This window comes from Neolamprologus multifasciatus, chromosome 18 (genome assembly GCF_963576455.1).
Source record: "Neolamprologus multifasciatus chromosome 18, fNeoMul1.2, whole genome shotgun sequence".
In the NCBI taxonomy this organism is placed as follows: Eukaryota; Metazoa; Chordata; class Actinopteri; order Cichliformes; family Cichlidae; genus Neolamprologus; species Neolamprologus multifasciatus.
This window is the reverse complement of record NC_140456.1, coordinates 28574008-28596921: the sequence shown is the minus strand read 5'-3', so window position 1 is coordinate 28596921 and position 22914 is coordinate 28574008. Positions and strand designations below refer to the sequence as shown.

The 22914-nt window shown below is 37.4% G+C and overlaps 1 protein-coding gene and 1 pseudogene across 2 annotated transcripts; both read left to right on the top strand.

Annotated features, from left to right (window-relative positions):
• The first annotated feature begins 450 nt into the window (after positions 1-450).
• LOC146498289 (solute carrier family 22 member 13-like) lies at positions 451-8325 on the top strand. Its single transcript, XM_085139307.1, has 10 exons — positions 451-1768; positions 1873-1976; positions 3873-4027; positions 4583-4751; positions 4834-4954; positions 5234-5328; positions 5526-5740; positions 5835-5943; positions 6051-7325; positions 7597-8325. Exons 1-9 carry the CDS (start codon positions 1340-1342, stop codon positions 6406-6408), a joined length of 1755 nt encoding a protein of 584 aa, XP_084995433.1. The 5' UTR covers positions 451-1339; the 3' UTR covers positions 6409-7325; positions 7597-8325.
• A 2032-nt stretch (positions 8326-10357) lies between these two features.
• Positions 10358-19877, top strand: LOC146498288 (solute carrier family 22 member 13-like; annotated as a pseudogene). Its single transcript, XR_014870604.1, has 9 exons — positions 10358-11328; positions 11436-11539; positions 11855-12009; positions 13967-14135; positions 14217-14337; positions 18695-18789; positions 19026-19240; positions 19340-19448; positions 19574-19877. The product of XR_014870604.1 is annotated as a solute carrier family 22 member 13-like (transcript).
• Positions 19878-22914: the final 3037 nt, after the last annotated feature.

The following is a 22914-nucleotide window of genomic DNA, read 5'->3' as shown; positions in this document are numbered from 1 at the left end:
GCACTGAAGCCTGCTCAGTTAATAGGCTTGTGTTCTTGAATAAGTATTAACTGTGATAACTACGGTTTGCCACTGATTGGCAGCGTTGTTTTTTTTTAAGTTTTCATATGAAATGGATGTTGTATGTTTTGAAACTTATACTTCATTTACAGTTATAGTATAGTGAAGTTATACTTTTTTTGTTTGATTGTTTATGCTCAAAAGATTTGAGAATTATTCATTTTATTTTTCTAAACGGCACTTTTTTGTGGTGGATTTTATTTTATTTTTTTAGTATTTATGTTTTATACAAACATTTTCAATCCAAAGAACAGAGGGAGAATTTTTATTTTTATACTTTAAGACTGAATACATAAAAGTTACCTCTGTAATTTAGCTATGTTTTTCTTTTTATAGAATATAAAAATATATCTGTTATGTTTAATTTGTCAAATTAATAACTTTTTCTGTATTTTGTCATATCGTCAAATTTATCGTTATCATGAGAATACTCTGAAATATCGTGATATTATGTTTGGGCCATATCATCCATCCCTAATGTCATATCTAGCCCATTTGCCAATGTGTCTGAGTAAGCGTACATAATAAAGTGGTCATTGAGTGTTTATGTTCTGCATATTATGCAAGACTGGAACAAGAGGGAGTTCTGAATCTTTTAATTGGGTATAAATCAGTCACATTTTTGTGAATATATCCACAAGAACTGTAGAAACACCTCCATTAGAAACACATCCATTACACATTTAAATGTCTGTTTTGCAAATGTATTCCTGGATAAACCGAGAATGTTTATAGCTGCTATTGAGTAATGTATACAACTGGAGTTTATACCTTGAGTGTGCTAACACTGCGAAAAGCGAACAATCCTTTAGTTTTTCCTTAGTTACATTTTTACTCATTAATCCCTTTACTGTTCAGACATAAATTATAAACTATATGATCTTTCTCGATTGCAGGCAAACATTGTTACATCATCTCTTTGGAGTTGCAGTATTACTTGTCTCTCTTTCTCTGCTTTTTTGTGTCAGCTTTTTTGATTACACACCACTAAGAGACTTAGCTATGTTTACTGCTTATTGCCGACTCAGATGTTCTGCAGCTTAATGAACTTACATATTTACAGCAGCAGACTTGAAATCAACAATAGGTTTGGTTTGTGTGTGTGTGTGTGTGTGTGTGTGTGTGTGTGTGTGTGTGATGACTTTTGAAACAGCACTAAAAGAAATGATCAGACTGTAAGCATATAGATAAGTGATAAGAGAGTTTTTACACAGTTGAAATAAAGGGTCTTGTGTGCTAAAAAGATAATATAGCTGGGTTAAACATTAACAGTCACTGTATGAGTCTGCGCTGCAGCTCTTTTGTTTTTCAGACCTTCACCATCAAGCTCAAAATGACAGACTTTGGAGAGATTCTAAGGAACATTGGGGAATTTGGATTATTCCAGAAGATCACTCTAATTGCACTTTGCTTTCCAAACTTTGTTCAGACTTTTCTGTTTGCCAGTTTTGTTTTCATCCAATCAGATCCAGACAGACACTGCAACACAGACTGGATCCTCAGTGCTGCTCCTAACCTGACCTCAGAGGAGCAGCTCAACCTGACCGTGCCTCGGGAGCAGGATGGGACCTTCAGCAAGTGTGAGATGTTTGTCCCAGTGAGCTGGGACATTGATACTATCAGGGAGTACGGACTCAATGAGACCACAGGGTGCCAGGATGGATGGGTGTATGGGAACATGCTCTACAAAGCCACCATAGTCACTGATGTAAGTGGAATTCATTGTTCAGTAGATCCCTCACCTCCATGAAACATTACATTAATTATTTTGTTTGTCTGTTTTATTATTATTATTTTTACGAATACTCATAGTTTGATCTAGTGTGTGGCCAGGCAAGCTTGGTGGAAGTGATTCAAGCAATGTTCATGGCTGGAGTTCTTGTTGGTTCTCTCGTATTTGGACCTTTTGCTGAATCGTAAGTGTGCTCCTTGCAGTAGTTTATGGTTCCAAAATACAGAAATACTTTAATATAATTTCACAGGGAATGAATAACTTTTGTCTTTCAGCACCTTTACAAAACAAATGTTTGCTTCTCTATCTTAGCAACAGCTAACCAAATAATTTTTAACATTTTTCACAAGTTTAACAACAAATAGATGTGTGAAGAGTTTGCTGTACACACTCTTCAAGATTTCAACAAACTAAATGTTACCTAATAATTAGTCAGCGTTAAAGATATATGTATCACAAAATATAAAACTATGTTTCTACAAACCCAATTCCAAAGAGTTGGGACAGTGTGTAAAATCTGAGTAGAAACAGAATGGAATATTTTTCAAATAAACCCATATTTTCCTGATGTGCTGATGTTAAATTAGACTTACAATGAAATCTGTATGAAGTCAGTATTCCATATGCGTTTCTCTAGATCTTTAATGTAGTATGTTAAAGGGTTGCTTCCCTACATATATAACAAAACTGCAAATACAGCCATCTGATAAGAGCGTTTTTAGAGGACTCTTGCGTAGTCTCTGTGCAGTCCTTGCTTTGGCAGCAATTCCCCAGATTGATGCTGAGGGAAATATAGATACACTCAAAAAATGAAACTGGGTGGTTGTTACATTAACAAGATTCAAACTTGTAATTTCAACAAAATAATTTCATGTTTCTATGGTTAATGATTAAATCATGCAGGGTTTGCATGAAATTGACTGAACTAACAAAATTCACAAGATCATACACGATTTCAAACCACAGGAAAATCACTGGGGTAATAAGAGGCAGACAACCATACACACACCACATATGTGCTGTTGCTATTTATTGTGGTTTAACCTGTCGAGGACAAAAAGGTACAGAAAATTCTGTATCAAGCCTTGTAATCATAACCTTCCTATTTTTTTAAGTCTCACTTGACAGCTTGGTGGTGCAGTGATTAACACTGTTGCCTCACACAGCAAGAAGGTCCTGGGTTCAAAACCACTATCTGGTCAAGTTTGCAGTGGGTTCTGCCTGGGTACTCTGGTTTCCTCCCACAGTTGAAAGTCATGCAGTTATTAGGGTCACGTTAACTGGTGCTTCTTGTGTAAATGGTTGTCTGTCTCTATGTGATAGTGCAGTTGATTAACAGCGCTTGCTATTTACCCTCCTCAGTGTTACTGAAACATGGGGTGTAGCTTTTCACAGGACTGCCTGTGAAAAACTCTATTTTTGCATTACTGTTATCTCTTTAATGGCACAACATTAACCAGCAGCTCTTGTGATCAGTGTTGGGAAGGTTACTTTTAAAATGTATTCCACTACAGATTACAGAATACATGCCCCAAAATGTATTTTGTAACATATTCCGTTACGTTAGTCAATGAGAGTAATGTATTCTGAATACTTTGGATTACTTAATATATTATCAAGTGTTTTACAACTACATGAATGTACTATTGCTGTGTGATTTATTACTATTACTGAAGGTTACTTGCCATACAAACACCTAATTTTAAAAAATATTTCTTTCACATCATTATGCGGGCTGCATGTAGAGGTGACATGGGCCGCGAGATTGACTCGCAGGCATTAGAGCCTCTTAATGCGTGTTTTGTTTGCGTTTCCACCGGCGTGGAGTTACCAACAAGAGAGAGGGGACAGCCTAACATATGAAACACGAAAAGACTGCCGTGTAAGCCCTTTATTTCAACAAAGTAACTGTATTTGGAATACCACATTTTTAAACGGTAACTGTAACAGAATACAGTTACTCATATTTTGTATTTTAAATACGTAACAGCAGGTCATGTATTCCGTTACTCCCCAACACTGCTTGTGATTTACATAACAGAAGCTAATGTATCACTGTGTGTTTGTCTTGGTGTTTCAGGTTCGGCCGCAAACGAGCAACTCAGATTCCAGCAGTTCTGATGTCTGTATTCACCGCGACAACAGCTCTCTGTCCCAACGTCTACTTATATTTAGTATCTCTGTTTCTGGTGGGATTTGGAGCTGGAGGATATCGAGTCAACAGCATCATACTGTGTATGAAGAGTACACCAACTTTTTAGATAATCTGCCACTTGTTCTCTCAATGGCTAAGATGATGTTCTTATAATGTTTTACAAGTCCAACAAGGCTGTACTGATCTGATATTTTCCATTCAAACCTTCTACTTCCCACCTCTTCCCATTTTATTGTTACTTTTATCTTACTGTTGCCTTTGTGACCGTTTTACATATTTACATTTACATAAGAGACAAAAGATAATCAGTTTCTAAACATAAAGATGTTGGACAAAGGACAAAGACACATTTATGTAATTTTGTGTCCATCTTTTGTCTTCAACTAAACACATACTTGAGAAACTCTTGGGTTGTTGTTGGTTGGTTTGGGTCATTATTAATTCACACTGAGATGTTCTGTCTGATTAGGTATAAAATAGTAATAGAAAAATATATGTACAGTCAGCCGAGATATTCATAGCAGCTGATGTGCAATGTTTTTACTTATTTTTGTTGTTATGTATTTATTTTGTTCCATCTGAGCTGATGTCTTAATCTAAAATAAACAAACAATTAACATATTTCCTTATTGCAGCCACTGAATGGATTGGGGCGTCCAAAAGATCATGGGGAGCTTGTGTGACTCAGCTGTTTAGTGCAATTGGAGAGTGCGTCCTCGCTGGTATGATCTATGGCATCCGAAACTGGAGACTGGCTCAGCTGATCACAGCAGTTCCGCTTGCAGTGCTTATTATCTACATATGGTGTGAATTTCACTCTATTTATTGAGCCATTTATAAATTTAAAAATGACTGTTTGTTTGAAGTGCCATTTTGTTTGTATCAGGTTTATTCCAGAGTCAGCCAGGTGGCTGTTAAGCAGAGGCAGAAAAGAAGAAGCCAAACAGCTCATTGTCAAAGCAGCAGCCATTAACAAACACCCTGTGTCAGAGTCTCTTCTGGACAAGGTAGTGAATCACATTCATCAGGGGAGTTTTCAAGAACATCAGATTAAACCTGTAAAATAGCTGTTTATTTGTTATGTTTACTATTCCACATATTCATGATAAGAGATGTATCTATGTATTAGCCCTGCAATAGAATGAGGACCTGCTTAGGGTGTCTCTCACTGTATGTAATGTCAACCCTGAACTGGAACTGAAAAAAACTAGACTGATGGATTCATTTCAAGTAATTTTTCTTAATTTGCTATGATGGTGTTACAGCAAGCGTGACTTCTCCCACAGATTGAAGTGAATAACACTGTGAATAACGGAGGAATAAAAATCCTCTTCAGATCATCACTGCTGACCAGATATTTCTTTATCATAATACTATCATGGTAAGTTCATCATCTATAGTGAGGTTAATACATTAAAATGGAAATATGTTAATGTTAAAACATGTTGCTGTTTTTAAATACTAAGATTGGCAATTTGATGTTTTGATGATTAAATGGCCATTCATAAATGTGTTATAAATGGTTCATGATACGGGACTTTTGTGTCTGATTAAATGTGTTTCTCTTCTCTTTTAAAGGTTTTCCGTGAACCTTTCCGTCTACAGTTTGTACTTAGACATGCAAAACTTTGGTTTGAGCATCTTTGTAACCCAACTGCTTTATGGTGTTTTTGAAGTACCATCTGTTTTACTCTCCATGTGGCTGCTGGAGATTTTGGGGAGGAAAATATTATTCATAGCAACCCTTGTGATCGGAGGAGTCTCTTCCATACTTATCCTCGCTGTTCCTGATGGTAAAAGCTTTGTTATATCGCAAAATATATTTTTAATTGTCTGCTTATCATGTTTATGTTCACTTTTATTAATTATTTATTTTCTTTATGTCAGGTTATGCCATTGCTGTCACATCTTTAGCTGTTGCGTCTCGTTTTTTCTTGATATGGTCTGGCTCTGTTTGTATGGTCTTTATGCAGGAGTTGTTTCCAACATCGGTTAGGTAAGCAGTCACAGTTTTTATTCATGTTTATGGAACAATACCCTGACTTGTGTGAAAAGAACACACGGGGGATATTAGTGAGTATACCATTTGTCCTCCTGTTTCAGACAAACAGCCACAGCTTTAGGATCCATATCAGGAAGATTAGGGGGATTACTGGCTCCACTGCTGAACTTGTTGGCCACGTACCACTCGGTCATACCCATCATAGTCTTCAGCTGCCTTACGTTGATAGGTGGATTTCTCGGCTTCTTGCTTCCTGAAACCAAAAGAAAAGAGCTTCCTGAGACGACTGAAGAGGCTGAGCGCAATGGGTATCAGTGTTTAACTACTGCAGCATCTCAAACATGTTATTTTGTCAATGATCTTTTTTTTTTCATCTGTTTCTGTTTTATATCTTTCAGACAAGTTAGTCCCACAAGAAGAACAACTACCAGTCTACATTCGTATTCAACCAAGATGTAGATGTTTTTGTACGGATTTCATCTTTACAAATATGCGATGTATTTAAATTAACCACAACCTCAGTCATCATGTTCTATAGACGTCCCTGGTTCTGGACTCAGGGTCTGAAGATACATCTGAGGAGACCGCAGTCTTTTGTTAACACTTTGGTTTTCAGTGTAACTTTGGCTAACTTTCTGCAGTACAAAGAACCAACTGTAATAATAAGTGATTAAATAAACACTGTTTCCATCACCTGTTTCCCATTAACTGCTGCAATCAAATTCTCTTTTCCCCCGTAGAGGAATCCTATTGTGATGTTGTATAAATCATTGTATTCCATACAGAATTGTGAGCCCTTACTCTACAATTAACTGCCTATAGGTGCAACCTGACTAATTCTGACATGTTTTAAAAAAAAATACATAATTACATTGTTAACTGGTTTAATTACACTTAATTTAAATAGTGAACAATAGAATCTTGCCACAACTATCCCACATGATTACCCCTCCTTTAATATTTGCTCTGACCCCTGCTTCTTTAAAAATAGCATTTCCTATGAGTTTACACTGTATCTCTCTGAGATTAATTTGGGCTTTATACAGTATCCCTGCATAAAGTCCTAAACGTTTGTTTTGTTATAATTTAGTGTGAATTTATTAGTTTTAAGAAATTAATAAAGCCTTTGAGAATTTAAAAAAGGTTAGCCATTACAAGTAGTGTGTCAGCATTTTGAGTTTATTGTTGTATTTGTGAATTCTTATGTTACATTGAAAGAATGTTACGTTTTAGTATTATTATCAGTTGCCTTGAGTTTTAGGTCTAGTTTAGGTTATTCTGTGTCCTCTTAGTTACGAGTCTTTTCCTGTTCACTATATGGTCTTGTCCTCAGTGTCTTACTTTCAGTTATGCCTGTTTTTAAGTCTCCCTTATAGGTTCAATTCAATTTCAATTTTATTTATATAGCGCCAAATCACAACAAATGTCGCCTCAAGGCGCTTCATAGATACAGAGAAAAGCCCAACAATCATATGACCCCCTATGAGCAAGCACTTTGGCGACAGTGGGAAGGAAAAACTCCCTTTTAACAGGAAGAAACCTCCGGCAGAACCAGGCTCAGGGAGGGGCGGCCATCTGCTGCGACCGGTTGGGGTGAGAGAAGGAAGACAGGATAAAAGACATGCTGTGGAAGAGAGACAGAAACAGGTTCGTCCTGTTGAGTCTGCATGTGTTAGTCTGTCATATTTCATGTCTGTGTTTCCTATGTTATCATGCTTGCGTCATGTCTGTGTCCTGTTATGTTTCCTGTTTTATTTCGAAGGGGTCTTGTGTTCTATGTTCATTGTTTTTGTTTCATTCTCCCTGTGGTGTCATGATGTTCATTTGTGTCAGCTGTGTCCACATGTGTTTCCACTTTCCCTGATCACCTCATGTGTGTATTTAGTCTACGTATTGTCATTCAGTCTTTGTCAGGATGTCTGTTTTCCTCATCTTGTCGTGTGCCCTGCGTTCCATAGTATCACTGTATCATACTAATCATAGTTGTTCCACAGTCGCTTCTTTGCTTGTTAGTTATTTAGTTTTCCCAGTCTAGGTTTTAGTTTAGTTTGTCACCCAGTTCACCTTGCTTTATGTTGTATCCATCTTTTTCAGCCTAAATAAAACGGCTCGCCTTTTGTAAACCCCAGTTTTTCCTCCATCTGTGTCCCAACTTGGGTCCACCTCTCACACCCCCCATGTGACATAGTGATTTCTATAATTTCTTTAATAGTCTTAGTTTTTAATTTATCAACAATTTATTCAACACTTCATCACACCTGAATATAAAATTAACCTTAAGATACACAATGACACCAAAAATAACATCAAATCTTAATCCAAACCATGATCTCTTCATAAATGTCACCAAGTAGTCTGCGTACATAATAATGCTCACCATTAGAAACTTTTGGGGGGTGATTATTTTAGTTTGACACAACTGGGATCCTTTTTGTGTTGTGTGTGTGTGTGTGTGTCTTTCATGCTACATTTAAGTTAGTTTTATCTACTTACTCATAAAAATACATTTGGTAATGATAATTTACCAGCTTTACAACTGACTCATAATGCAGAAACATGTTGTGCAGGAACTGGATACAAAAAGGCTGGACAGGCAAAATCTGAAAACAGTTTTTTGTCTAGTCTTTGCTCATGAACAGTTAAAAAGGTTTTAAGTACACTGAATGTATTATGATGTTGGATATGACCAGGTTTGTACAATGTGTATCTCATAAAACCAGTAAGGACTTCAAGTCAGTGTATATTTTACATACTTTCAAACCTTACGAGGCACAACTTGCTAGTACCAGGTTGGACCTCATTTTGCCTTCAGAAGAATTTTAATTCATTAATTCATGCATTGATTCAACAAAGTGCTGGAAACATTTCTCTGAGATACTGGTCCACTGAAGTGATCTGTGTTTTGCAACACGCTACATCCTGCTGGAGGCAACCATTAGAAACTGGGTGCAATATGGTCATAAAGGGATGGCCACAGTCAGCAACAAAACTCAATAGGCTATGGTGTTTAAATGATGCCCAGCTGGTACAAAGGGCCAAGTGTGCTGACAAATTATCTCCCGCACATTTTACCACCATCACCAACCTAAACTGTTGACACAAATAGGATGGTAAATGGTAAATGGACTGATTCTTATATAGCGCTTTTCTACTCTCCCGGAGTACTCAAAGCGCTCTATACAACACGCCACATTCACCCAGTCACACCCATTCTCACGAGCACTTTATCTATACTTAGTGCTATCTAACTACATTCACACACATTCATACTCCGATGGACGCATCGGAGAGCAACTTGGGGTTAGTATCTTGCCCAAGGATACTTGGCATGCAGACTGGAGGAGCCTGGGATCGAACCTCCAACCTTCCGATCAGTAGGTGACCTGCTCTACCTCCTGAGCTACAGCCACCCTGTATGGATGGATCCATGCCTTCACGTTGTTTACATCCAATTCTGACCCTACCATCTGAATGTCACTGCAAATCAAGACTAATCAGACCAGGCAACATTTTTTAAATCTCTTTCCGATTAAACTGTAGTGACATCTGGCGGTCTTCAGCTGCTGTGGCAAATCTGTGTCAAAGTATGACATGTTATGCATTCAAAGACACTCTTCTGCATACTTTGGTTGTGGTCATTTGATTTTTTTCTGGCCTTCCTCTCTGGCCATTCTCCTCTGATCTCTGATATTAACGCAGCAATTCCTGTAACAGGGTATTTCCCCTTCTTTTTAACATCTTCTGCAAATCCTACAGATGTGCTATGTGGGGAAATTAAATAAATCAGTAGTTTCTGAAATACTCAGACCAGCCTCTCTGGCACTAACAACCATCCAAAATGCAAGAAAGCAGCGCTACATACTTGTTTAATATGCAGACTGAGGCAGATATCATGGTCAAAAACAGTAACAAGAGGTTTTATTTCGTGGATAAAGTAAAGTACAAATCCTAAAGTGCAAAGCTGCACTTTAGAATTCTTAATTTGACCCACCACTAAGAGACGTAGCTCTGTTTACTGCTTATTACTGACACAGAGATTCTGCAGCCTAATGAACTTGTATTTAAAGCAGCAGACTTGAAATCAACAATATATATATATGTATATATATGTATATATGTATATATGTATATATATATATATATATAGATAGATAGATAGATAGATAAATTGTGTGTGTGTGTGAGGACTTTTGAAACAGCACTGAAAGAAATGATCAGACTGTAAGCATAAAGATAAGTGATAAGAGAGTTTTTACACAGTTGTATAGAGGATATATGAATGTGCTGACATGACAGCAGTTCAGTACCATCAAGTAAGAACAATTAAAATAAAGGGTCATATGTGTGCTAAAACGATAATATAGCTGCTATATCTGTTTTGCAAATGTATTCCTGGATGAACCGAGAATGTTTATAGCTGCTATTGAGTAATGTATACAACTGGAGTTTATACCTTGAGTGTGCTAACACTGCGAAAAGCGAACAATCCTTTAGTTTTTCCTTAGTTACATTTTTACTCATTAATCCCTTTACTGTTCAGACATAAATTATAAACTATATGATCTTTCTCGATTGCAGGCAAACATTGTTACATCATCTCTTTGGAGTTGCAGTATTACTTGTCTCTCTTTCTCTGCTTTTTTGTGTCAGCTTTTTTGATTACACACCACTAAGAGACTTAGCTATGTTTACTGCTTATTGCCGACTCAGATGTTCTGCAGCTTAATGAACTTACATATTTACAGCAGCAGACTTGAAATCAACAATAGGTTTGGTTTGTGTGTGTGTGTGTGTGTGTGTGTGTGTGTGATGACTTTTGAAACAGCACTAAAAGAAATGATCAGACTGTAAGCATATACATAAGTGATAAGAGAGTTTTTACACAGTTGAAATAAAGGGTCTTGTGTGCTAAAAAGATAATATAGCTGGGTTAAACATTAACAGTCACTGTATGAGTCTGCGCTGCAGCTTTTTGTTTTTCAGACCTTCACCATCAAGCTCAAAATGACAGACTTTGGAGAGATTCTAAGGAACATTGGGGAATTTGGATTATTCCAGAAGATCACTCTAATTGCACTTTGCTATCCAAACTTTGTTCAGCCTTTTTTCTTTGCCAGTTTTGTTTTCATCCAATCAGATCCAGACAGACACTGCAACACAGACTGGATCCTCAGTGCTGCTCCTAACCTGACCTCAGAGGAGCAGCTCAACCTGACCGTGCCTCGAGAGGAGGATGGGACCTTCAGCAAGTGTGAGATGTTTGTTCCAGTGAGCTGGGACATTGATACTATCAGAGAGTACGGACTCAATGAGACCACAGGGTGCCAGGATGGATGGGTGTATGGGAACATGCTCTACAAAGCCACCATAGTCACTGATGTAAGTGAAATCCGTTGTTCAGTAGATCCCTCACCTCCATGAAACATTACATTAATTATTTTGTTTGTCTGTTTTATTATTATTATTATTTTTACAAATACTCACAGTTTGATCTAGTGTGTGGCCAGGCCAGCTTGGTGGAAGTGATTCAAGCAATGTTCATGGCTGGAGTTCTTGTTGGTTCCCTCGTATTTGGACCTTTTGCTGAATCGTAAGTGTGCTCCTTGCAGTAGTTCATGGTTCCTAGACATTATCTGACTACAGAAATACTTTCCTATCTTAGCAACAGCTATCCAAATAATTTTTAAATATTTTTCATAACTTAAAAAAGAAATTGTTTGAAATTTTCAGACCCGTTTCTTTGCTTTCTTGTCAAGAGTGTGCCGCACACACTCGTTAAGATTTTCGATGACTGCATTGTTATCTCTTTAATGGCACAACATTAACCAGCAGCTCTTGTGATTTAGTGTGCTTAGTATCATAACAGAAGCTAATGTATCACTGTGTGTTTCTCTTGGTGTTTCAGGTTCGGCCGCAAACGAGCAACTCAGATTCCAGCAGTTCTGTTGTCTGTATTCACCGTGACAACAGCTCTCTGTCCCAACGTCTACTTATATATAGTATCTCTGTTTCTGGTGGGATTTGGAGCTGGAGGATATCGAGTCAACAGCATCATACTGTGTATGAAGAGTAAACTAACTTTGCACAAACTTTGCAACTAACAATCATTTTAACTGTAAAATAATCTGCCAGTTGTTCTCTCAATGGCTAAGATGATGTTCTTATAATGTTTTTTAGGTCCAACAAGGCTGTACTGATCTGATATTTTCCATTTACACTTTCTACTTCCACCTCTTCCCATTTATTATTCGTATTGTTACTTTTATCTTACTGTTGCCTTTGTGACCGTTTTACATATTTAAATTTACATAAGAGGCAAAATATATTCAGTTTCTAAACAAAAAGAGGATGGACAAAGGACAAAGACACATTTATGTAATTTTGCATCTGTAAACCACAGACAATCAAGATGTGATTGAAATGGAGATTTTCAACTTCTAACTTTTGGGGGAAACCATGCAAGAGAGAATTACAATAGTCAAGCCGGGAGGTAACGAGACTGTGGACAAGAATGGACGTAGACTGGGTGGAAAGAGAAGGACAAAATCTGTTAATGTTGTGTAGATGGAAATAGGCAGAACGGGTGAGATTATTGATGTCAGATTTAAAGGATAGTGAACTATCTAGGATGACACCAAGGCTCTTAACCCGAGGAGAGGGGAAAACTGTGGAGTTATTAATAGTGAGTAAGAAATGATTAGCCTTCAGTAGGTTTGATTTAGTTCCAATAAGGAGGATTTCAGTTTTATCCTCATTAAGTAAATTAGAGCTGAAGCAGGATTTTAACTGGGATAAGCATTTTGTAAGAGAAGAAGGTGAGAGAGAGGAATCAGGCCTGCAGGAGAGATATAACTGGGTGTCATCTGCAAAACAGTGAAAATGAAGATCAAATTTACGGAAAAGGGTATCAAGAGGGAGGATGTAAATTATGAAGAGAAGAGGGCCTAAGACTGAACCTTGGGGTACACCAGAAGTGACCGGGAAGAGACGAGAGCGGAATGATTTGAGTTGAATAAACTGGGAGGGGTCAAGGAGATATAATTTGAACCGGGCTAGGGGTGTGTCGGAGATACCAAGAGAGGAAAGTCTGCTTAGAAGGATGGAGTGAGAGATGGTGTCGAAGGCTGAGCTCAGATCCAAAATGAGAATGTTGAGAAGACCAGAGTCAGCTCCAAGTAAAAGATCATCAGTGACTTTAAGTAAAGCAGTTTCTGTACTGTGACATGAGCAAAAAAACAGATTGAAATCTCTCATAGATGTTATTATTAACCAGGTGTAAATGACGTTGAGCTGCAACTACTTTTTCAAGTATTTTAGAAATGAAGGGTAGATTAGAAATCGGACAGAGGTTGTTAAAGTTGTAAAGGTCTAAAGAAGGTTTTTTCTGTACTGGAGTGACTGAAACAATCTTGAGTAAGGAGGGAACGATGCCGGTGGCGAGTGAAGAGTGAATGATAGCAGAGATGAGTGGGAGTACGGAAGAGAGGCAAGATTTCACAAGCCCTGTAGGCATAGGAAGCATGTGGTGGGCTTTGATTTACATATGATCTCAGTAATATCAGATAAATCAGGAAGATGAAAGGTGGAAAAGGGCTCAAAATGGAGAAAAGTTTGTGGAGAGGGGGTAGACACAGCATTTGAGTTGCTGGCGAATGTTATTAATTTTTGTAGTGAAGAACAACATCAAGGAGTTATAGGTTTCAGAAGAATAGAAGTGTGGTGGTAAAGCATTAGGGTGCTGAAGAGTTTTGTTGAGAAGTGAAAACATAGTCTTAAAGTTGCCCTCACAAGAAGTGATAATACCAGAGTAGAAGCTTTGTTTGGCCTTGTTGATGGAGTTGATGATGTTCTGTCTGATCAGGTGTAAAACAGTAATAGAAAAATATATGTACAGTCAGCCGAGATATTTATAACAGCTGATTGTGTACCTTTGAAGGTTTGTTCTTTGTAATTTATATTTTTTTGTATTCTTTGTATCTCAATTAAAATAGCAATTAATATGTTTTCTTTATTGCAGCCACTGAATGGATTGGGGCGTCCAAAAGATCATGAGGAACTTGTGTGACTCAGCTGTTTAGTGCAATTGGACAGTGCATCCTCGCTGGTATGATCTATGGCATCCGAAACTGGAGACTGGCTCAGCTGATCACAGCAGTTCCACTTGCAGTTCTTATTATCTACATATGGTGTGCATTTCAGTCTATTTATTGAGCCATTTATACATTTAAAAATGTCTGTTTGTTTGAAGTGCCATTTTGTTCTATCAGGTTTATTCCAGAGTCAGCCAGGTGGCTGTTAAGCAGAGGCAGAAAAGAAGAAGCCAAACAGCTCATTGTCAAAGCAGCAGCCATTAACAAACACCCTGTGTCAGAGTCTCTTCTGGACAAGGTAGTGAATCATATTCATCAGGGGAGGAGTTTTCAAGAACATCAGATGAAACCTGTAAAATACCTGAAAGCAAAATGTTTATCTGTAAAACCCAAAAAGTTTAAACTTTAAATAATTGCCTTAAATGTTTTAAGTTGATGAATTTAAAAGTTAAAGATATAATGGAATTTTTCATTACATTTGACATATATCTTTTGACTACAATAAAACTAACATGTTTAGTAATTAAATTAAAAAACATTCAATAACTCCTACCTCAAGTTTTCAATCATGTTGTCCCACTGGAATAAGTTGACATAACTTAAAAGAAATTAGTACAATAGTTACTTTTTTAGTTTAGTTACTTTGAATGATGACAGACTTTCACAGGCTGATAATAACCTGCATTACTATAACGAGGGCCCTTGTAGTATCTGTATCTTGCTCATTATACTTTTCTTGAATGAATGAGAGAAATCATCTCTCTAATTTATCAGAGATGGTTTCCACTTATGAGTCAGAGGATTCTGCAAATTGTCATTATACCTTTTTGTATTTAAGCCTCACCTAGTAACCCTTGATGTGTGTATGAGTTCTGTTTGAGAACTATCCATTATTTTAGTAACAACTCTGTATTTTTATAGTTGTTTTGAGAAAAAATGAATTATGGATAGTTTAAAACAGATGACCTGCGTTCTGGACACTAATCACTTCTAAGGCCACCTAACCCAAGTGACAAGTAGAGAGGCAATGCTAAGATGGTTTGCACATTAGCTGAAAGGCAGGAGAAGAAGAAGACCTTTAAGAGTATTCATGGATGTAGTGAAGGAGGAGCAGTGGGCTACTGTGGCAGGGGAGGATGCTAGAGATAGGGTGAGCTGGAGGCAGATGCAGGCACCTCTAAAGGGTGCAGCTGAAAGTAGAAGATGACACTAACTTTCTTTATAGCTTTAAAGAAGTAAAAGAAAAAAAGTGAAGAAAAAAATTCAGCAAACCTCTCCAAAAAACTAAACCAGCTAAATAAAGGTATGTTAAAAGCATGTTAGTATTTTGCTGAGCTGTTTACCTGTTATAGAGAAGTACAGTGTAGTGTTCAAGACTTACTGTGCAGATTCTGAAAAATCCTGAGTCATCCATACGTGGGAAAGGCCAAAGAACAGAACTATAAGGAAAGAAACAAATAAAAGTACATAATGTTTGTGGTAGGGGCATATTTCAATTGACATAAGACAAGAAGAATGGTGCATCCTGGACAGGTCACCAGGCCAATCAAACATATATACAAAAACAAATTGTTCACATTAATACAAATAAGACAAAAATGAAAAACATGTGGACTAGTTCTAAAAGTCAAAATCTCGGTTTGAGTTTCATGTCAACAGTGTTGGGGAGTAACGGAATACATGTACCGCCGTTACGTATTTAAAATACAAAATATGAGTAACTGTATTCCATTACAGTTACCGTTTAAAAAGGTGGTATTTAGAATACAGTTACTTTGTTGAAATAAATGGATTACACGGCGGTACTTACTTGTTTCATACTGTGGCGGGTCAGGACTGTTTGGGTTTTGTTTGACAGCTACGTTCTATTGTTCCAGGTGGCAGCGTTACGGTTGCCATGGTTACAGGGTGACGCTCTCTCTGCGACTGTGTGTTTCCTGGGTGAGAGAGGCCTTTTTGTTGTTGTTGTGCTAAGCTAATAGGCAGAATGCTACAGGTATAGCTCTAAAGAATGTAGCATCATAGGCAGTGTAGTCCGTGCTGCAGGGAGAATGGACTGCCATACCCATTATGTGTCTGTGAGCGAGGGAGGGAGAAAAAGGCAAAGTACGAGTTGTCATCGAGCAAAAACAGGAGCTGGAAGCATGTAAATATAATAATAACCACTGCAGCCAAGAAGAGTGCCTGACGAGCCCAGTTGTAAGTAAGCTATTAAGACTCAACTGTACACCGTGTTCGTGTTTTCCTCTGAAACAATAAGTTCCGTTGGAGCAGCCTTTCAACGCCTCTCTCTGTCTCTGCTAGCAAAGTTGACCCAGACAACAAAGTAAAGCTAGTTTTCGTCTACAAGCCCGACACAGAACCCACCGTATTAGCCAGAGGTCCCTTTACTACGGTTCGGAGTCGCGGACCTTCAGTAACAGTAATAAATCACAGCAATAGTACATTCATGTAGTTGTAAACAGCATGATAATATATTAAGTAATCCAAAGTATTCAGAATACGTTACTCTCATTGAGTAACGTAACGGAATACGTTACAGAATACATTTTGGGGCATGTAATCTGTAATCTGTAATGGAATACATTTTAAAAGTAACCTTCCCAACACTGCATGTCAAATAGTCATTTGAGTTGGACCCTATATGCAGGACTCGAATGCAGGACTAACTTAGAGTCAACTTTACTGCAGGAAATTCAGGGAACTGAATATAACTAACTTAAACTGGCAAATACTTGAGGCCTCTAACACAGGACATTCCAAATAGACAGGACACACAGCTAGAGGGATGAGGGAGGTCACAACCATAGACAAACAAGGCTGAGACACATATATACAGGAGGGTGATGAGGGTAGTAGAAACAGCTGGGGGACACAGAAGGAACAGATTAGGTTTGACGAGACAGAGGAAGCAAAACTGAACATAATGCTGACGAGACCACGACTAACAAAATAAAACAGAAAGTAAAAAACACGGAACACAGAGACGAAGAACAAAAGATGTGAGCTTGACACAGAAGAACTAGAAACATGGATGACTAAACTAGGAAGCACAGAGAAATAATGCGAGGCTACAAGTCTAAACGATGTAGAACGCATAATAAATTCAGAAATGCATCATAAACCCATACAAACTCAAAACACTTGGTCAATGACCGTGGAACCACGAAAGACTTGTTTTGTGAGTCTTCTACTTCAATAAATTCAGTTAAAGTTAAGACGCCTGTCAAGTTTGGTGCAGAACGTGTTGGGCGTGCTCTGTTTTAACTCCTTTCAATGTTAGAACTCTGTGTATACCTACATTAAAAAAGAGCAAAGGTAATTGAACTATGCTAAAGTGATAGTTATGGCTATTCTCCATACAGTGATATTTGTTCCTCCATACAAGTGTAAAGGGATACTTCAAGTTTTCCAGCACCTCTGCTGTGTTGACAACAAGGATCTAAATTGTTAACCAAGGTGAAAGAAGTGGATAGCACATTCAGTTTCTAGTAATATCACATATTTTCAAGGCACCAATTTAATAAGATGTCCAAAACAAGAATCTTAACTTTCAAAGGGCTGTTTAAATTTGCCTAAACAAAAAAATAGCAAGAATTTATTTTAGCAGAAAAAGAATAATTCTATATTGCTACTATCTTTTGCTTTAATTGAACAGCCATGCAGCAACATATTCCCCCTAAAACGTTCAGCCATTTCTCTACATTGTCATATCTCTAAATAAAGACTTTAACCAGCTCCTGTCACTCACCATGTCCATTACCATTACATTACATTTGCTCCTGATCGTTCTTACTTCATTCAAGTCCATCGCCTTAAATTTTAAAGATCATTCTTTGTTATACTGTCTGTATATATGTCTGGAGAGTATTACATTAAAAAAAAAGGGGAAACAATTAAATAGCTGTTTAAAATTACACGTTTTCTATAGTTTAAAAACTTAGTGGTCTGTCTCAGCTGTCACGGTGAACAAACACGGTCAGCTAACTTAACAAGCTAACACAGTCGCTTCGCTAAGTGTTAGCTTATTAGCTGCTAGCTAACGGTGCAACTGAATGAGAATTTCTTTGCTGACACACTGGCTTACTAAAATAGCTAGGAAAACAGAAATCTAAAGAAAATTAGAATACTTACTGTGATATAATACTGGTAATGTTTTACACTTAAGAATGCAAAGCCACTTTACGGCCAGGTGTCTGGGATTTCAAAGAGTTTTTGATCCTGTCAACAACTGCAAACAAGTAGGCAGACCTCTATTTTTGACAGGAAATTACCTCATTAGTCGAGTCTTTATTAGAAGAAATGCATTTAAAAATTGAAAAACTAAACAAAAAAGTTGGTTGACTCTTTTTAAGGCTTTATAGTATATTCTTCACTTTAAAAAAAAATCAAAGACAGGAAATTAAAACAAAAACAAAATTGTTACAATTTGTGCATAGTGTAAGAACCTGAGAGATTGTTAAAAGACAAGGACATTTTCCTTTTACTCTACTATTCTCTATTTCTGCATTTAAAAATGAACTTAGTTAAAAAAAAATGTTCTAACTTAAAATCATAATAATACTAGTGAAGGTATGACACAATAAAATGCTACAAATTATTTTCAAATTTGTTATTGTAAGCATTACTTACATTAGGTATTACTTCTCCCACAGATTGAAGTGAATAACACTGTGAATAATGGAGGAATAAAAATCATCTTCGGATCATCACTGTTGACCAGATATTTCTTTATTATAATACTATCATGGTAAGTTCAAGATCTATAGTGAGGTTAATAAATGAAAAGGGAAATATACTATATTTGTAATCACTTTAGGTTCACACAAATCTTTATTTAAAAAAACTTAATAAACTGTAACTTTTTTCAGATAGTAAGATTGGTAATTTAATGTTTTGATGATTAAATGGCCTTTCTTAAATGTGTCATAAATGGTTCATGATACTTTTCTGTGTGATTAAATGTGTTTTTCTCCTGTTTTAAAGGTTTTCAGTGAACCTTTCCGTCTACAGTTTGTACTTAGACACGGAAAACTTTGGCTTGAGCATCTTTTTAATTCAACTCCTTTTTGGTGTTTTTTCAATACCATCTGTTTTACTCTCCATGTGGCTGCTGGAGATTTTTGGGAGGAAAATATTATTCATAGCAACCCTTCTGATTGGAGGACTCTCATCCATTCTTATCCTCGCTGTTCCTGATGGTAAAAGCTTTGTTATATCGCAAAATACATTTTTAATTATCTGCTTATCATGTATATGTTCACTTTTATTAAGTAATTAATTAATTTCCTTTATGTCAGGTTACGCCATTGCTGTCACATCTTTAGCTGTTGCGTCTCGTTTTTTCTTGATATGGGCTGGCTGTATTTGTATGGTCTTTATGCAGGAGTTGTTTCCAACATCGGTTAGGTAAGCAGTCACAGTTTTTATTCATGTTTATCAAAATTGCTTGACTTGTTTAAAAATGTTAAAACAAAAAAAGAACAGAAGGCAAAACCAACTTAGCAAAAGTATTTTCTGTCCTCCTGTTTCAGACAAACAGCCACAGCTTTAGGATCCATATCAGGAAGATTAGGGGGATTACTGGCTCCACTGCTGAACTTGTTGGCCACGTACCACTCAGTCATACCCATCACAGTCTTCAGCTGCCTTACGTTAATAGGTGGATTTCTCGGCTTCTTGCTTCCCGAAACCAAAAGAAAAGAGCTTCCTGAGACGACTGAAGAGGCTGAGCGCAATGGGTATCAGTGTTTAACTACTGCAGCATCTCAAACATGTTATTTTGTCAGTCATCATTTTTTTCATCTGTTTCTGTTTTATATCTTTCAGACAAGTTAGTTCCACAAGAAGAACAACTACCAGTCTACATTCGTATTCAACCAAGATGTAGATGTTTGTGTACTGACTTTGTTTTGTATTGAGTTTTTAACTCTTTCTACAAATATACCAAAATAATTGTGATATGTTTTGAATTCAAATATGTGGGGATTCTAACACAGGAAACTCCAAAAAGACAGGACACAGACAGATAAGAGAAATCACAACCATAGACAAACAAGGCTGGGACATATATACACAGGTGGGTGATAAGGGTAGTGGAAACAGCTGGGGAACACACTAGGAACAAATTAGGCTTGAGGAGGCAGAGGAAGCAAAACTCAACATAATGCAGACGAGACCACGACTAACAAAATAAAACAGGAAGTGACAAACACGGAACAGAGACAAAGAACAAAAAACAGAAGATGTGAGCTTGACACAGACAAACAGGGAAAGACATGAAAACCAGACTGACAACATACAGGAGACAGACATACACACAGGGATGAGACAGGGAACAACTGGACACGAAAGGGGACTAACTAAATCAGGAGAGGGACTAAGAATTAGAACCATGGATAACTAAACTAGGGAGTGAGATTATGATATGAGATTATGAAAGAAATGATTTTGTGCTCTGTAGAGCATCACTGCACTGTCGAGATCATCAATATCCTCAAATTTGAAGACACGTATTCTACTAATTAATCCATGGTTCATAATAATCTGATCCCTTTATAATTCCTTGCTTTATTCTGCAGCAGAGACACTGTATTAGTGTTTGCTTTGTATGTTTCTCCGTACCTCCACAGAGTTGTATTGTATGGACCAATTGTGAAACAATACCGTTATTGTACTACTGATTTTTGATATAAGAGATCTCTTAGTTTTATATAATGCAAGCATTTAGATACAGTCTTATATGAGCTTTTTAACAATTTGGCATCAGTTTATGGACTTACTTTATTATACTTTTATTCATCATAATTATAAATAAATTTTTTCTAAGCACTACATGTTTTGTACGCTATAATTTAGTGATAAATTATTGACTTTCAATCTTTTCTTTAAAGGCATTGTTTGCAAACAGTTTAACATTAAATCCAAAAATACTCTTCAGTGAAAGTAGAGTGTGATGACAACCATCACTTGATACTGGCACCTAAACCATCTGGCACTTTCGTGCAAAGTCATAATTTCATCCTGATGTAATTTAAATTTAAATATAAAAAAGATTTAACACCAAATTTAAATTTCATGGGCTGCATGTTATATAACACAAATCCAGTCGTTTCCCACAAATAAAATGATACAAAGAAACTGTAAATACTTTTTTTCAAATGTGATAAAAGAAAATAAAGTAAAAGCGGTCGACTGCTCTCTCGTCATACCTCCAATCTGTTCTTTCACATCGAGTTTATTTCAACCTGCACTGACTATCGCAACTCTTCACACACACTAAGTTACTTTAGTGCACAATACTGTGTAATACACTTTATAGTGTAATACTGAGCCTTTTCTGTTTTTGCTTTGAAATATTTTACTTTGTTATATAAGACAAGATAAGATAAGACACATGCTCAATAAAGCAAGAGAATAAAGCAAGAGGATATACAATATATACAATAATATACAATAAGAATTGTAGGATAAGGTAATATACAGTAGGATAGTGCAAATATAGTATCAAAATAACTCTAACAAGTAACGATGTAACTATATCAGGTAAAACAAAGGAAGAGTTGGACAGCCTTATTGCCATGGGTAGAAAGGATTTCCTGTGGCGGTCAGTTCTGCATTTAGGGGCGATGAGTCTTTTGCTGCGTGTGCTCCGATGGTCCATCATGGAGGCGTGCATGGGATGGAAGGGGTTGTCCATGACACAGAGAAGCTTTTTTAGCATTCTCCTCTCAGACACCTCCACCGGGTTCTCCAGTCTGACACCCAGGACAGAACCAGCCTTTATAATCAGCTTGTTCAGCCTGTTGGCATCAGCTGTCTTCACCCCACTGCCCCGGCACAAAGAACACAGCGCTCTTTACCACAGAGTGATAGAACATGGTCAGCATTTCCCACAAACGTTGAAAGACCTGAGCCACCTCAGTAGGAAAAGCCGACTCTGCCCTTTCTTAAACACAGCACTGGTGTTCTTGGACCAGTCCAGTTTACAGTCAATGTGTACCCACCACGTCAGCCCCTCTGATGATGACAGGGGTAGGAGGAGGAGCATGCCTCCTGAAGTCCATGATCAGTTCCTTTGTCTTTGTGATGTTAAGTTGTAGATGGTTTAGTTCAAACCACTCAACAAAGCTGTCCACCACACTCCTCCTGTCCATCCCTGATACAGCCCACAGTGGCAGAGTGTGGTATACACAATATATTATCCATACATGCATTTTCTTAACCACTTTTTCAATTTAGACTAGCAGTGAGGCTGTTATAGCACACTCTGAAAAGTTCACCAGTCTATTACAAGAGCAATACATAGAGACAGATAACCATTCACACCATAGGCATGAACCTAACATGCATATTTTTGGACTGTGGGGGGAAGCTGGAGCATGGCTGGCACAGCTGCAGACCTCACCGTCTCAGCACTAGATCCTGGTTTGAAAAATGGTCTGCTTCATAGGCACAAAGAAACCAAACTAGCACAGCTTCACAGACAGGAACACAGCTCCTCCCCTCACTAACAGCTGAAGTAGTTAACATTCAGAACTGTCATGTATAAGGGTGTACGAGGAACGAGAGGGGCCAAATGCAGACACACTCAGCAGACCATCGTGAACTTAAAGTGAGCCTTACATAACACACAAGAAAGGAAATTGAAAACTATCATCTACTGAAAACTAAACGTGGAATAACACAAGGGCTAGGAACACTGGACCGAGGAGACATCTAGGAGGGATGGTGACTCAACATCCTGACAGTGAACATGGGGGGAAAAACAATACATACACAAAAAGGTCATTAGGGAAGATGTTTATTTTAATGAGACATGGTAAGTAAAACAGATCATAACACACACAAGATGGGGGACTGTCACAATAAAACA